Source organism: Amphibalanus amphitrite, unplaced genomic scaffold (assembly GCF_019059575.1).
Source record: "Amphibalanus amphitrite isolate SeventyFive unplaced genomic scaffold, NRLGWU_Aamphi_draft 000046F_arrow, whole genome shotgun sequence".
In the NCBI taxonomy this organism is placed as follows: domain Eukaryota; kingdom Metazoa; phylum Arthropoda; class Thecostraca; order Balanomorpha; family Balanidae; genus Amphibalanus; species Amphibalanus amphitrite.
Window position 1 is genome coordinate 1,006,828 of NW_024881542.1, and position 16,120 is coordinate 1,022,947.

At 60.5% G+C, this 16,120-nt stretch overlaps 1 protein-coding gene across 3 annotated transcripts in view; it reads right to left on the bottom strand.

The window, feature by feature from the left end:
- The window catches only part of LOC122377525 (ras GTPase-activating protein raskol-like), a 115,530-nt gene that overhangs the window by 60,101 nt on the left and 39,309 nt on the right, over positions 1-16,120 (bottom strand). Inside the window, exon 1 of one of the 3 annotated variants that reach the window (XM_043357622.1) lies at positions 6,648-7,924. The exons of the other annotated variants lie outside the window; for them this stretch is intronic. Within the exon in view, the coding sequence (XP_043213557.1) occupies positions 6,648-7,763 (1,116 nt within the window). The 5' untranslated portion in view covers positions 7,764-7,924. Of the gene's footprint in view, positions 1-6,647; positions 7,925-16,120 lie in introns of those variants that run through there. 3 annotated transcript variants of the gene reach the window in all.

The following is a 16,120-nucleotide window of genomic DNA, read 5'->3' on the forward strand; positions in this document are numbered from 1 at the left end:
TACGTGCTACAGCTAAATTACTCATGCCGACAATGAAATATCATGCATAAACTGGCAATGAAAAGGGAGAAGATAGTAGCACCATTTATTCCATTCATATCAATTAAAACGTCACTTAGGTAAAAGGAGGCTAGGGCGAGATAATGATGGGTCATTCAAGTAAGTGCATAATACGACATAGAAAAAACTGTATCACCGTTTAAGTTGTTGACCTGGATTGTTCCTTGGGCCAAGGTCATGTCAAGCATGTCAAACGTTCGCGGTAAGAGCTCCTGTGTATGGAATCATTCAGAACAGCAGCCCTCCCTCGTGTCACTCGCCCCACCTCCTCTTTCGGCTGCGCTAAATGACGCCCTCAGGCACCAGCAGCAGCATCATTGTCCCAAAGTGTCCTAACAGAGGCGGGGTCGGTCCGCACCCGTCGGTCCGCAGCACTCGACCTGGATTCGCCGAAATGTGCCGGATCTGACGAGCGCGCCGAGCCATTTCGGCAGGGCCGGGTCGCGAGTGGTCGGTAGCGGGTTGGGCAACTTGCGGTCACGGTCACACACTGTGCCACTGCGGTACAGCCAGACTGGCACCTGACTGATCACAGTCAGACGGTGCAGGCAGACCGGCGTACCGGGACCGCGGACAGGTCAGCGGTGTCGCCGGTCGGGTCGAACGGTGACTCACCGCGGTCACAAACGTGTTTCGATGACTGAGTCACCAGTTCACGTGCTTCCCCGGCAAAACCCCTGTCCGGTGCGATGTCTGGCAGTGAATTTTTACCCAGACCGGACCACCCCAGCCTATTGTTTCGGCAGAGTTGATTATCGCTGCGGTATCCACCAATCTCAGGCGAAAAGTAAACGATGCGATAGGTGACTGGGTCTCTGCTGTGGCCGATAACGGTGGCCGATAACGACTGAGACCGGATGTGGGGCGCACGGGGCCCGTCATATTGCCGACTTATCGGCACGCATTTGTTTGCGCACGCACAGCCGCGCAGTGCGACCTCAGTGACCTTTCTCAGCCACCTGGTCAATCAGGACAATCGACCGGGGGCGGCTGGATTCGCCACCGACCGCCGCGGTATCACAAACACCATCAGAAGGACCGGTGGAGGAGGCGTCGGCCGGCGGAGTGTGCGCCGGTCTCCACCCGTGCCGACTGTAAATGGTCAGCAATCACCCCTCTCCGCTGCCGCCGTCATTTCCCCGCAGCGGCCGCCGTCATCCTGCCGCCATCACCGGGCCATCGCCGCTGCAGTACCGCCATCTCAGCCACCCCTCGGCACGGGGTGAGGCTCTCGAACGCAGCCGAGTGCGTGCCGAGCCGCCTCATCACCTGCGCTGCGAGCTCCGTCCGCGGCGGGCTCTGATAGCGCACCTCTCCTCCCCACCACCACCATTTACCCTGCCTTCGCCCGGCGCCAACCGCCGAGCACCGTTACCAACTGCGAGCCGCCCGTCGGGCCGAGTTGCATACTGATCACAGCGGCCCTCTGCTCGGCGCGGCTCCTCGGAGCTGACAGGCAGCACACACCGGCCGCCAGCACGGGCCCAGTGGTACTGTAGTTTACATACATTCAACCAGAGGATTTAAACTGGCCCGGGCCGAGTGCGACGACCGGAGCGGGTTGGAGAAGCGAGTCAGCGCACGTAGGAGTTCGAGCGACCCGGCTCAGACGAGCTGGAGCGGGAAACAGATGTCACCGTTCTGCCACTAAACCGCAGTGCAACGACTGTTTGCGAGCCGGCAATCCGGAAACGGGAAGGATTACATAGCGGAAAGCTGGACCGCTGGGGAAACGGGTGTGTAAGACGGCTCGGAGCTTCACCTGTCCTAGTCACGAAGAGCATCATTTTCCGCTTGCGGTTGGTCGGAAGTGAATTGCAGCGGTCCCTAATTTCAGCACGGAGCATATAATTGACTCGCCGCAGTGGGTTAGTCATTAAGGAAAATTAGCGACCCCAGTTCCGATTAATCTTGTCTTCCTTTATTCATATCACCGGTCATACCACGTAGCATCCCACAACACAGGGCTAAATTATACCCTATCCTCCGCGATCGGCATAATTAACTTCCGGTCCCGTATCGAACCCGAAAATACCACCAACACCTCCGAATTAGTCGCCAATTCATAAACAAACTGTCGGACACCACCCAAATGACCACAATTTCACCAAACTCGGGTGCTGATGGCGCCCTGGGTCTGCGCTCGGCGACCGGCCGGGTCACCGCGCCGCCCCCGCCGCACTCCGGTCAGCCATTATCGCGGCCCGCTGCCCTCCATGTGGGAACACATCGACACGGGCGCCGGTTCCCACGCAGCGGCCGGGTCGGCGCCGCGCAGTCCGAGCCGGCTAATTTCGGTCTAATCACCCGGCCTGCCACTCAGGCGGCGCAGGTAGCGGCAGGGGCGGCGGGTGGGGTCGGCTGGGGCGAGCTGAGCGTCCCCAGCAAACGTACTATACGGTCGGGCAATAAAGGTCAGGGCGACCTGCAACCGACGGTACGTTAAATACCCGACGACTGATGTACTTTGCGCTGGCCATACACAGCAGAGGCTGGGAACAGACCAGCAGGTAGAGAGGAGGACGAGTGAAGAGCCGATAGGACCGACCGGAGGGCAAATTCGACCGCACAAAACCTCACACTACGGCCGGATATGGCGGGCGGTCTGGCGGGAACCGCGCCTCCTAATCGCCCCTCTCCAGCCGAGCGTGCGACAAAGGCCCCCTCCCGGCACATCGGAGCCATTGGTCCCAGCATTGTCACCGCTCGCCGGCCGTCGACAGGTAAAAAAACCGACTGCCATCCGCGATAACGCCCTCGCTAACTGCGCTTCCTGAGAACAGAGCGCCCCGCCTCCGTGAGACGCCACGGGCTGCTCACGAGCTCCGCAGAGCCCCGCGCCACCGTTGTGAGGTGGCTCCCGTTTCACAACCTCACGCTACAACCGCTTGCCGTCGCTCGTCGGTCGGTGGGTGGCGACCTGAGCACCTCTGCCGCTGTCTTCGCCCCAACAACGTCGTTACTGCGCCGACCGAGCTAGCAAGCTCGAGTACTCTGCCGAGCAGGGTTCATCGGACACAGGACGTCGCCGACCGCCGGTGCAGACGGTAGTCACACTCGTAACGAGCAATTGTTGGGCCGCCCTGCGCCACTGTCCGTCGCCAAACGAGCGCGGCGAGCACGGCTCTATTTCCTGCCCGGTCGTGCTCGTCGGGAAGGGGCGCGACCCGCCGCGGCCGGCGCAATCACAGCCGCTTGATTAGCTCGCGGCTCGGTTAGGCGGTGCACTTCCGAGCGGAGCATTTCGGGGGGCGGAAGTGAGAGCCCGGGATATGGGTGTTTGCTGGATACCTACCACGCCCTGGCGGAGGTGTAACACAGATGCATATACAATGAGCTGCGCACGGCACCGTTTGGACTGAAAGGAGGCTGAGGGAAGGAGTTGGGCGAAGTGGAAGGCTGGTGGCATTCGGCAACTAGTCAATTGGAACTGTTTAGCTGTGTGCCGTACCAGTAGGTAAATGCAGCGTAACGCATCAGCATTTCTTTGTTTTATCACCTGATGAGGACGGCATGGTCTCACACTCACCAATCTCTAACAGCTAAAAGGTCCATACCATCAAACAACTACCTATAATCACTGCTGTCAGGTGCACGACACAAACATTTGCCGCAGCAAATCAAGCAGCACGGAACGTCACTCACCGGTCCACATCTGGTTATGCTGAACACATACGGTAGCCGCGGCAGTCCAGTGAGGCACCCACGCGAGGGTGCGGCGGCCGCTCTCGATCCCCCGAATAGCTGCAACAGCGATCGGCGGATACGGCCATTCCCTTGTGGGACGAATGGCGTGTTGTATCGGTTCTCATCGGGCCTTTTATCGGGCAGCCGACGCGCGAGCAGCGACCATGCGCGGGCGGCGTCTGCCCCGGTGAACGGGGTGCGGCGGCGGCGGTTGGACGGCCGGTAGCGGAGGTGGCGGCGGGTAGCCAGGCGCCAGGGCGGCGGCTGTGCAGTGTGCATACCGTGACCACGGCAGGGGCGTCAGAGTCGGCTGAGCAGGCCAGCAGGGGCGTCTGGAGCGGATGGTTGGACGCCCCGGGAGCCTAGACAGGGTTCCCGGGGCGGCTGCGCGAGTGCCTCAAGCGCCCATGGACAGGGCGCCTGCTCGGCGTCTCGGTATTTTAAGCCCGGGGCGGCCGGCGTTGGGTAGTAACGACCGACCCGGTCCTGCAGCAGGCCCCGGTCAAACCGTTCCACGAACGGCCAACAGCGGTGGCGAGGAGGGGTGGGAAGGCCACTATTTGCACACAAACCCAGCGATGGAGACTGGTTAGCAATGCCAACGTGAGGGAAAAGCGGCAGGACAAGGTTATCGGCGCCCTAATCATCAGCCAGGACTCAGGAGTAGGTACTGACACGCTTTATCGCTGCAGGTGTGCAAGACATCATTCCCACCCTGATAGCGCCAGCCAGCCGGGCTGTCGAAAGAGCGACAGGCGGGCGCGACCTGAAGGTATGCGGCGGACCATTTTGGGCAGCGGAGGTGCGGCGGCAGACGCTCGGCTGAGTTATTACCGAGGCGAGATGCTCCCTCAGGATCCTGGTAGGGGCGGTCGGGGACACAGCCGGGATCCCGTACAGCCGCCAGGGGTTGACCGCCGCGCCGACCCAGGGCTGCGGTGGGGCTGGGCGCGACCCGGCACGACCAGTCACAGGCTCCCATGGTTAGTGGTCCAGTAACCGCCGCCACTGCCGGTCGGCTGTCTGAGACAGACCGCAGAGCGGCCCCGGGCCACTGTGGCACCGGGGTGGCACACACTGGCCGCGCTAAACGGTGGATGGACAGACAGGGCGTATACAGTTACCAAGGCGTCAGTCCTTATAGGGGCGCCAGGCTCAGCGGCGGTTATGGGTTCACGCCCGAAGTGACAGGAGACTTAGCAGTCACGAACTATTTCAGACGTAGACGAGCCGTAATATGATGAACCGATACATTGTCGACGAGGAATGGTTGCAAATGTGCGACCTTGCAGAAAATATGACGCCAGGATGGCCGAGCCTTCAGAATAAGGCAAGTCCAAGGCTTGCGCAATCAGATGCTGGATTTAAGTGCGACTCCCTCATAGTTGAGAATCATATGTACGGTGTAAATGTTACGTAATGAACGAGTTCCAGCAGCTGCCTCCCTGGACCCAAGGTTATTCCATCAGCACATAAGTGCGCTGAAAAGACGTCACTCCAGCCCGTACGGCTAAGCCGTATCAGGAACAAACATTCCCAGGCAGAAAAACACGCGTGACAATCAGATTCCACAAATAACACTGAAGAACACATACCGACTGGTTTGATCTTGGGAGTGGGATCCGGCAACCGCCGGGCGCCGAGCGATGACGCGCTCTATTGTGGGAACAGCCGGAAAACGGCGCCTCATTACATTGATTCTAATGGATAAGGCACCCGGTCAGACTTGGAAATCACCTTTTTGCTTCATTGTGTTTGTCATAAAAACTAACGGCTCGTCACATGGGAACGGTACAGAGAATCCTACTGGCGAATGATGATCACCCGGGAGATCTCGGAACACAACTGCGCTGTGAGCTGTGGCAGCTACAGGAAGGAGGCGAATTCAGCGCTGAGGAAAATGTGGGTACAAATGGAAGGAGATCGAAGATTGTACCGCTGAACTGAAAGCCCCAGCAGCACCCTAAAACCACCTAGTTCAAAGTTGCAGTATTACCTGGCCTCTACTAGTGATAAGTAGTAGTCAAAGATCCTGGCCTCACGTCGTTCACAGGACACGAAGCCTTTATAACCCGAAGCACTCTGAATTCCCAGCATTGTCCTTGTCGGAGATCAAATTCCGACGCATACCACTCAACCGGCTATCCACATTTTCATGCTGGGCGCGCATTTTCCCGCTCAGGTTTCGCACGGATCCTGTTCCTGCGGACACGGTCGTTCCCTCGCCTCTGGTCGACTCGCAGCGCGGGTTCGCAGGACAGCGGAGTCGTGCGAACCTCTGAGCTGCGCTGCAGGGTCGGCGTTAGCGCGGTCCGCGGGGGAGGACGGCGGTCTGCAGAGGGAGCGGCTCCCTCCCTCCCTCAGCGCCCGCCGGGACACGGGCCGCTGCACTGCCGCCCGGGGTCCCGGCCGCGCTGACCTCTGCCCCGCAGGTGCGTCCCGCCAGCCGTGTCGGCCGGTGGCCGCCCTCCACCCCCTCCGTCCGTCCGTCCGGCCGCTCCACCCTGCCTTTGTGTGTGCCGTATACTGCCTTTATCCGGCGCCCGTGCCGCCGCGGCCACCTAAGCGCGGCTCAGAGCGGCTCACAGCCGGGATCAGTGCACCGGCGCGCGCGACACCGGCCGGCTGCCGCGTGACATACCGACGCGAGCGTTTCCGGGTCAGCGCGTTCTCAGGCGCGCTGCTCGCCGGTCGGACCGCCGACGCTGAACTGCCGGCCGGCCGGTCGGGGTGCAACCGGTCGGCGGGCGGCGCGGAGCAGACACCGCGTACCGCAGCCGTCAACATGTGGGTCACTGCGAGCGGTGCGCGACGCGGCACGGCGGGGCGCCGGCGCGGCGGTGTGCGTGGGGCGGGGTGAGGAGTGTGAGTATGTATGGAGATGAGGTAGAGGGGCTTACCTCGCGAACGTTCTCCAGAGGCTCGTCAGTCGGGGTTCCCAGGGGCACGATCAACTCGGCGCCGATCGGTCGCTCGTGCGAGGTCGGCGACGGAGACGGTTTGGAGGACTTCTCTCGGGATGGCGACAGAGGGAGGGTCATCTTCTTCCGCAGGGAGAGGCGCTTGACGAGTTTGGTGCCCCTGGTTTCGGTGCGCGGAGAGCTCTCCGCCGAGGAGACGTCGGCGCTGACCGGAGGGGACTGCGGCGGCGGCGGCTGCAGCTTCTGCTGCTTCGGCTGGGGTTTCGGCTGCTGCTCCTTCTGCTTTTGTTGTTGCTGCGAGTCCGGCGGCTGCTGCTTTTGTGATTGCTGCTGCTTTTGCGGTTGACTGTCTTGTTTCTGTGACGGTTTCTTCTGTTGCTGCTGCTGAGGCTGTGACTTCTTGAGTGCTGAAGTCAGAGGCGACTCGGCAGCACTCGACAGAATTTCGGCGGAGCTCGACTTCAGTCTCGAGGCTGGGGACACCTTCCCCACTGAATCCTTGAGTCGCTCTGCCCTTCCCGCCGACCTCAGCGAGTCGCCCGACGTCGAGCCGCCCTTCGCCGACTTCTCCCCCGTCTCCACGGGCACCAGGATCAGCTTCATCCGGCGCATCGAATCCTTCGGGTGGACCGTGTTCACCCGCCGGAGCGCGTCGCGCGCGCAGCTCTCCTTGGACCTGCTGGCCGGCGACCCCTCCTGGCGCGGCACCGGGTGGCGGATCAGAGGCGAGCTGTCCGACCGCTGCAGGCCCATGATGACGCCCCCCACCCTGCCGTCGCGGGTCGGCGGCGCCCTCCGCGACTCCTCCGGCGCCTGGATGCGCACCGTCGGCCGCCTCTTCTCCGGCTTCACGTCCAGCGTCTTCATCTTCTGCGGGTCCGTCTGCTGGCGCGGGGACTCGGCCGTCCGCTGCCGGGGGGACTCGGCCGCCGCCGCGGGCCGCAGCGCACCGTCCATCCTCCGCCGGTCCACCACCTTGAGGGAGCGCGACCGGCGCCGGCGCAGGTCGTCATCGCGCGTCCTGCTCAGCGTGGAGCACGCCGTGACCACACTGTTCTTGTCGAGCCACACGGAGCGGCCGTCCATCTGCAGCATGGCGCCGCCACTGGCCCGGTGCCCGTCCTCCGGCTCTTTGAGCGCGCGCCGCCCCGGTCAGGGCCGTGGGACACCGCTCACACACCGCTGTACGTTGCTTTCACACTCTGCACGTTCCGCGTGCAACACGCACCACACACGGAACCGCCCCGCCCCGCGTACCGCCGCACCACGCGCCTGCTCCGACACTGAGCCGCCGCTGCCGCCGCCCGTCGCCGCCCGCCGCGGCACCTGGCCGGTGACGTCACACTCTCCTCAGTCCGATGACGTCACTGCTGCGGCGGCGGTCTGTCTGACCTCGCCCGGTGGGACGGCGGCGGGGTCAGCGGCAGGGGACGACTGCAGCGCACTGGCCGGCCCGTGGGAGCAGCCGCAGCGTCCGGGGTCGAGGGGTCACACCGTTTCCGCCCGGAGGGGGCCGGGCAGGTGCGGCCGCCGAGGGAGGGGAGGGGTGGGTCCTGGCCGCACAGCACACCGGATGATCCCATACATTCCCGGACCGACGTGCAGTGGGATGGGTCCGTTTTTGCGACTGCTTTTTTTCGCCGCCAGACGGGCGTCCTGTGTCGGCGGTGTCGGCAGAGTGTGTCGCTCGTTTTTCAGCGCGTGTCACTCCGGCTGGGGTGCCGCCGCGGCCAGTCTCGGCTACACTCCCCTTCTCTTGACAAGGGACGTAAATTCTGGCCGCGTCCGTACCTGGGATTGGTATCTCACGGCCGGGGGATCGGAATACCTCACGGACGACCGGACGGAATACCCGCGGGTGACTCAGCCGAGTCATCTCCCCACACGTTAGGGCTGTGCCTGTGACCTGAGTCACGGTCAGGTCGAGCGAGTCATGGCCGAGTAAAGGACGGGAGGGACGATCGATCAAATTCAGAAGCGCGCTCCTTCGTTGGTGGGCGGATTCCAGAGGCCAGTATGCTAATAGCGCCTACCAGATTTGGTGAAAATCGACCGAGCGCCGCAACAAACGAGATGAAGAAAGTGAAAAGAGATCGCGGCGGAGGCTGGCGCTATGTTTGTACAATCAGACCACCGGAGCTCACCTTTTGGAGCTGGACGATGGCTCTGGAAGAACAATCGACCGATTAACGTGGTAGCTTTTCTCCGGCCCCAGTACATCAAATCCTGAAGCAGCTGCACTGATCGTGTGAAAAGCAGCCGCATCCGAATTTAATGAATTTATAACTACCATCAAGTGAATGGATCTATTGAATCTGAGTCTCGATAGGCGGGCCCCCTCCCGTGCCGAGAGCCTCGTCAGGTCCGCATTGTATCCGACTGATGTGCACCATTCCCTCTGGTCCAAGGTTAAACCGCTCGGCAACGAACAAATAGAAGCACTAATGCGCAAATGACGAACTAGCATTCAGTTTCGACACCAATCTGCTAATAAGGATTTATTATAGGTGTGGCATTACCAACAATAAGCGTGACAGAAGAGTATAAAGCATCGTCGAGAATACAACTAAGTTCGGTGAACGGAACAGACAGCAACTATCCGGTTTCGACAAAGCAGAGCAACCGGAAGAGGAAGAGCGGAATCCAAGTCGGTCAATCCGCAATAAGCACAGCCTTGATCGCTGCGATAGCTATACGCGTTCGCCACGTACGGTCCTGTTCTATTCGGCACTGACGTACGGCGTTGAGGGCTATTAGCGATACCTGTCTGCACCCGACAGTTACAAATGAGGCGGGTATGAGCCAGCCAAACGAGGAAACACGGGCCAAGGCCAACGCTTTCCTTTCCGCCGACACTGCACTTGTGTCGACGACCGAACAAAGTGTCTTTCCTATTGACAGCTCCGTCTTCCTCCTGTTCATTTGACACCTCTATGTAAAATCACAAAGGTAATCTGTGTTGCAACGGTCGCCGTTTCCGGAGAGCTCAATAGCTCGGTCATCGGACCGGTAGGTCGACTCACGTTCCAAGACCGACAGGCGAGCGTGCATCACTCCATCTCTCTGGCGACGGGCCAAACACGTATATCTGGCACTGGCTGCCGACTTCAGGCACATTCCATCCAACTGTTCATATCACAATCGATCGATTCCCCCTAACCGGTATCCTACCATAGCCAAGTTGTGTAAACTGAATACTAGGTAGCCGTGACTGTTACCTCGGGGGGCCTACTCATACAGCCAGCGGCGGCGCGTGTCCTAATAACCGCCACTTAGCACTCCCCACCGGCGCCGGGGGGTTCGAACAGAAGCGGCCCCGTCTACACTGACTCATCGCCAATCCCCGCTCATGGCAGCACGCCAGCCCGGCCGCGGCCTTCCAGGCACAGGGCAGCGGCGGCGGCCGGCGCGGAAAGCCCTCAAGGCGGGCTTGGAAGGTTGCGCTGACAAACCATACAAGTGCGTGACCTCTGGTGTCACGACAAATCTGCCTGGCTGCCACTAAAACTGGAAGAATTCGGTGGGCGTCGCGACTCGCGAGACATTCCATCTGGAAGTTGCACAAATGCCTACGCTTTGCATTACAAATTTATGTCCCAAGTCAAAATAAAAGGAGATGATCCTTTGTGTCAGTTTCAAGGCTGGTCAGACGAGCAGCTGGATGCCATTTATTGCAACGTCCAACTGAATGCCAACACATATTTGCAGCATTGTGGAATATGGGTCACGCGGAAACAAGGAGCTCAAACAAAAGGAGCTAATTTTCCTGATATTGTTGTTCTTTAGCTCCCTTTATGTTAGAATGATTCTTCGCAAGGCACATCAGCCTCAAGGCTGAATGACACGGTGCTCTTCACAAAGACAATTCAACGGCCTCTGGTTTTACCACAAAGCAAACTTATTTTCGCAATAGTTGACGTCACGGTACGTTTCCAACCTATTTGATGTTTCCGACTGGGACCCCTCCCACAGCCAACCCCGCCCTTCAATACTGTCAGACAAGTTCACACCCCACCCGCCCGGCAACCTTCGGCGGCACGGGTCGGCGCCCACTTCCGTGCGACTCCACGGAACACGGGGCCGGCCTCGCTCAGACGTGTCACCAGTGCCGCAGCGCTGCCGGCGGGCCCCTTCCGGCTCCCAGCGACACAACACGACTCCGACAGGGAGTACGGCGCTCCCAGGACCGCCGTCAGCGCCGGCTGGCCGTCCCACCGAGCCCCGCCGAGCGGCGCCGACCTCAGGCGACCCCAGCCGACCCCCGCCGGCAGCGCCAACCGCCGCCGCTGCGCCCGAACTGGCGACGGGGAGCGGCGCCGAATACCGCGTCAGCCAGCCAGTGACGTGCAGAAACGCCTCCAGATGCTGCGCAGAAGAATATGCATACTGTCCTTGAAGCTATGTAATGTTTTACAAGTTTTTGTTAGTACAAAAGTAACATTTTTGACATTGCAAAGCTATTTTGAACATCATTGGCATATCCCACATGACTATTGACTAATGTATGTACTTCAACAAACCACTGGCTCATTTAACCCTCACAATCGACACACACGAGCAGTGTCTTTAACTACACCTCGGCTCGTTTAACCCCAGTGAATAGCGCGCGCCACAGCACGGCACCGCTCAGTATGTGGTGACGCGGCGACCTCGGACCGGCCACGGCCGGTGACTGTGGTGAAGGCGGCCGCTTCCGGTGACCGGCCGGCCGGGCGTGTCGCAGGAATGAGGAATACCGGGCACATCCGGTCCGGCCGCCGGGAAAGGATCGGCTCCGGCCGGCGCGGCGGTGCACTACTGCCGGCTCGGCCGCGCGATAGAGTCGGCGGTCGTACAGCGGATTCGCAGTGATAGCCAAAGCAAAACACGACCGTGAGGAGCACACAGGTTGAGCGGCAGTTAAAGCTGAGCATCATACCGGCTGAAAGCGGCGACCCCTGAACTGGAGCGCGGCGGAGGCAGTCTCACAGTTCACTGGCGGGCACAAAGGACAGTTCCGGACCGTCGCCAGGCGGCGCGGGCCGAGCAGCGGACGGCCGGACCGCAGAGCGCGCCTGGCAGACTGCTCGTCACCAGCCGGTGTGACGGCGGACCGGAAGCCGCTCTCCGGATGAGCAGCTCGGACGGGGACGGGTCGGCGGCGGACCGCGGACCCGATTACCGCCGGCGGTGACGCCGCACCCGCCGACCACACCGCTCTGTGACAGCAGGGAAGTCACCTCAGGGGCGGGCGTCTTCATCAGGCAGCTGCGGTCGCTTCACCAAGGTCTTCCCGGTCCCCGAGTGCGTGAGCTGGCTTCATTTGCGGTGAGACTCAGCTCGGTGGTGTTTGTCGGAGTCGGTGGGGCCAGGGTGAAGGCTGCGACGGCTCGGTCCGGCGAGGTCAGCCGCGGCGACCTCAGGTCACGGCGGCGCCCGCCGTTTGTCTTCGCGTGTCGGTCCGGACGGCCAGCCGCGGGAGGTCTGAAAGGGCAGCGCGGCCTGCCTTGGCCCGGCGCGACACGGCCCGGCCACAAATCAGGGGCGGCGCGGTCACCGCGGCCGCGCACAGAGGCCTGTTTACTGGAGCGGCTCAGATGAGACCCGGTGGAACGGGGCCGTACGGAGCCGAGCAGGGGCAGAGCGGGGGCTGTTCAATGGCGGCCTTTGCCGGATCATGCCCTCCACTATGGCGCCTGGGTTCGAGCGGGACCGAACAGCGACAAAAACGTGACTGAGCCGCGGCTGCTCCGTGGCCGAGTCGCCGGGGATGGGGGCTCGTGACCCAGCCCGGTGGTCCACGGGGGCGTTCCTAGACTCGCCCCTCTGCCTTTACAAAGGCGAGGTCACGACACTAATAGCACATCCACAGACCGTAACACATCGCAGTGAGAACAAGTCCACCCAGCAACAACGCCAGACAATGACATTCAAACGTCAAGAGACGATAGGATAAAAATCAAGGACAGCCGGCAGGTCTGGAGCGGCAGTTGAGGATGGACACTTCTGCACACCTCACGTGCCTAAAAAGATGACAAAGGAGATGATGCAGCCTTGTCGAGCTAGTAATGATCAATTGACCAGGCCTCGCGCCAAACACGGCCGCACGCCGCGGCACGCTGAACAAAACAGCCATCCGCGGGGCGATCTCCGGAACGAAGAGCTGGCTGGTAAACAGGCCAGCAGCAATGTCGGCGCGCAAAGAACCGGCCCGCGTCGGACACACAGCCAGTTTTTCGGCGGTCGAGGTCGCGCTCCGGTCTCGACACGTGCTATTCCTGTGACACAAGGGAAAGTGGCCTGCCTCCTCATGGTGACGGGTCGGCCCGTTGTGCCGCGTGTCAGTGATGACTGAGACGGTGTTCAGCCGGAGTCCGGGGTAACAGGAGGAAAGTTCTGCGCCGCTATTCAAGGTTGTTCACCGGTTTCCGAGTCTGTGCGATGGCCGGGACCGTAATGATCACTCAGAGTCATCGCTTGTCCATTTAAACCGCAGAGCTGTAATTAAAATCACATCACTTCCCAGCGCCGGCGCAGTCTGGCCGTCATCAGAACCGTTCAACTTCCAGAAACGAAAACGCAGAGTGCCTCGTCAGCTGGGTTCTTGCTCTGCCTTCCCGGACTGGTCGAGCGCTGAGGGCGAGCCATGGGCGCAGGGCAGCGGTGACGGTGACGGTGGCGGGGCAGAGTATGTGTGGGCAGCGGAGACGGCCGGAGGCGGGCGCAGACGGACGCACGGCTCGCCGGTCCGACCGGGCGTGACCACCCCTGCCGCGGCCGGCGCGTGAGGACGGGGTGCGTGCGGCGCGCGTCGCACGTCCCACACGCGCGTCACGCACCGGCGCTGTGTGTGAACAACAACCGGCTGTCGGCGGCCGCGGTGTCACCGCCGCGCCCCGCCGGTACCCGTGGGCAGCCGCCGGCGGCACGGGTACCCGTGGGCAGCCACCGGCGGCTTACACAACACTGTGCACGCTCTGATCGTGATAATGACACGTGAGTATCGGCTGACGGCCCGGGGGTCGGCCGGCGCCGCGGGAGCCCCGGAGGCCGCGCGCCGCCGTGTGTCACGGCGCCGTGTTTTGTTCTCCGGGCGGCCCGGTTATGGACAGGCTGTGATTCGGTCCACACGTATCTCATTGACATGGTGTCAATCACGGCCTGGTTTCCGAGCCGATCGGCGTTGCAACATTGATACAAAAACAGTGACTGGGTCGGTCATGGGCGGAATAATACCTCATGACGGTGTCTTAAACGTCAATAAAACAGGACCATGAAATAAATCCTTCCAGTTGGAGTTTTGTGGCTGTTTACCATGGATTAACGATAACAAAACCACCTGTCCGTGCTTCTATCCTCAGGATACTGAAATCCTTCTCCTCCACGCCACAACCCCCTACGGGGCTGGGCAGGCAACTTTATCTCATGCGGGCTGCTCCCTTGGAGCGGCACCACTGCTCCCGAGGGAGCGCACCCCGTAGCCGGGTGCAGTGAGTGCTTTGGGGCTGGGTGGCCTGTCCTCTGGACGGGCTCAGCCCCGGCGACTCACTAGGGTGCCTGCCCAGACCAATGTCTCCCCCTAATTCCTATCATCCTTCCGGCTCTGCAATGGTCTTGTCGACCGAAAGGGCCAAACCCAACAAAAAAAAAAGATAACAAAACCTGCGCTTTTACCGAGCTCTGGTTCAGATAAGACCAATCTTTCATACCGGCAGCACAGTATACGCGGCTGATTTCCCAACTTTGGTGACAGCGACGCACCAGTGCGCCAGTTTGGCAACCACCGCGCCACTTTGGACCGTCAACAGAGCGACTATAAGTGGCGCAGCAATCGACACGGTGTGGTAAACGGCTCTCCCGCATGGCGCAAGCAACCCTATCATGGTGCTGATCATGGCCGTGACGCAGCGCACGGCGAGTCCGAATAGCATGACCGGCGGGCCACAAGATGACCTTCCCTCCCTCCTCCCATTTCTCCGGGCCCACTAAAGGAGAACTGCGACCCGGAGGTTTGTTCTCCAAACACCAATTGCAATAATACAGACATCACCATCGTTCCTTTCTCTCTCGTCAGCTCACTCTGATTGTATGGTATTACTGCTCGCATGGCCATTATCATAACAAGCCAAACTGCCTGCGGAAGGCTGCTCTGTGGAGAGAGAGTCCCAAATCGACGGCTCTGAGCACGCGTCCCGTCGCCCTCGGCTCTGCGCACCCCGGACTCCGGGTTGGTTCGGCACGAGACCACCCCGAGCTGGCTCCAAGCGGTGGGAGGCCGCCCATTGTTCGAACTGTCGGGGTTTCACAAAACGATGAAGCCATCGAGTCGGCGTGACGGCGGACGCGTCGGCGCGACGACAGAGCTCCAGCAGGCCGGCCGAGGCGCACAATACCGCCCTGGCGCCGGACGCGACATGTGGCACGCGCGCGGCAGCTCCCTTCTCCCTACACCTGTCGTGATGCCACGCGAGAGTCAGCGCCCATGACAGCTCGCCACAGTCGGATTGCGAGAAAATGGAACGATGGGGGACACGGTGGTCTGACGCGAAAGAACACAGGTTATGCTTTCGGATGTTCGAATGTCGGAACGCACCTACCGCGGCGCTCAGTCGGATCCCGGCACCCATTGTCATCTCGCGGACGACGGGGAAAACGGGACGACAATCCTGGGAACGCGACAGCGTTTATCGTTGACCGATCGAAAACGCCGCGTCCGTGAGACCCGAGCCACGGCGGGGCGACGGCAGACGACAAATTATATCGGACCTGAGCCACGGGACGCATTACTGTACCATTATCGAGGCGCACACTCAGTGATCCTACGCTATGTGACGACCACAGTTAGCGTATCGAGGTGAAAACACCCAGTGATGCACATAGCCGTGACGATGCCCGTGACGGCGCCTGTGACGGCGGGCGTGACTCGGATCGTCGCCGGAGCAGCAGCCGTTACGTCACCGGCAGGTACCGCAGAGCGTCAGCCCAGCGAGCGACTTGGTGGATAGATGGTCACAGCAGCGGCGCCCGGGGAAAGTTACCGCCCCATTCAGAGCTGCTCATACACCGTGAGCCGACGGTCACGGTACGACTATAGCCGGTGCTTTCTTCTGCACCAGATCAGGCTGAGGCATGTAATACGTAGTTAGACAAATACTGGGAATAGCTATACATATACATAGAGAGCGTGCATCAGAACTACGCACCATTCGGTTTCACTGTTATGCTTTCAGGAAGTATTACTACTTTCCTTTACATTTGAATACAATATCAGAAATTGGTGAATGTTACAGAAAAAATATATTCCTAAGATAAATGAAAGGACACCCAAACACTCAAGTACGCTGATGGCACAAGACTAAATGATAAAAAGAAAACAAAAACATTTTAGTCGTGCATTGTTTCGAATATAAAGCATTTGACCTCCACGTCCGTCGACTCTTTCGACTCAACCAACCTCAAGGCCATCCATCTAT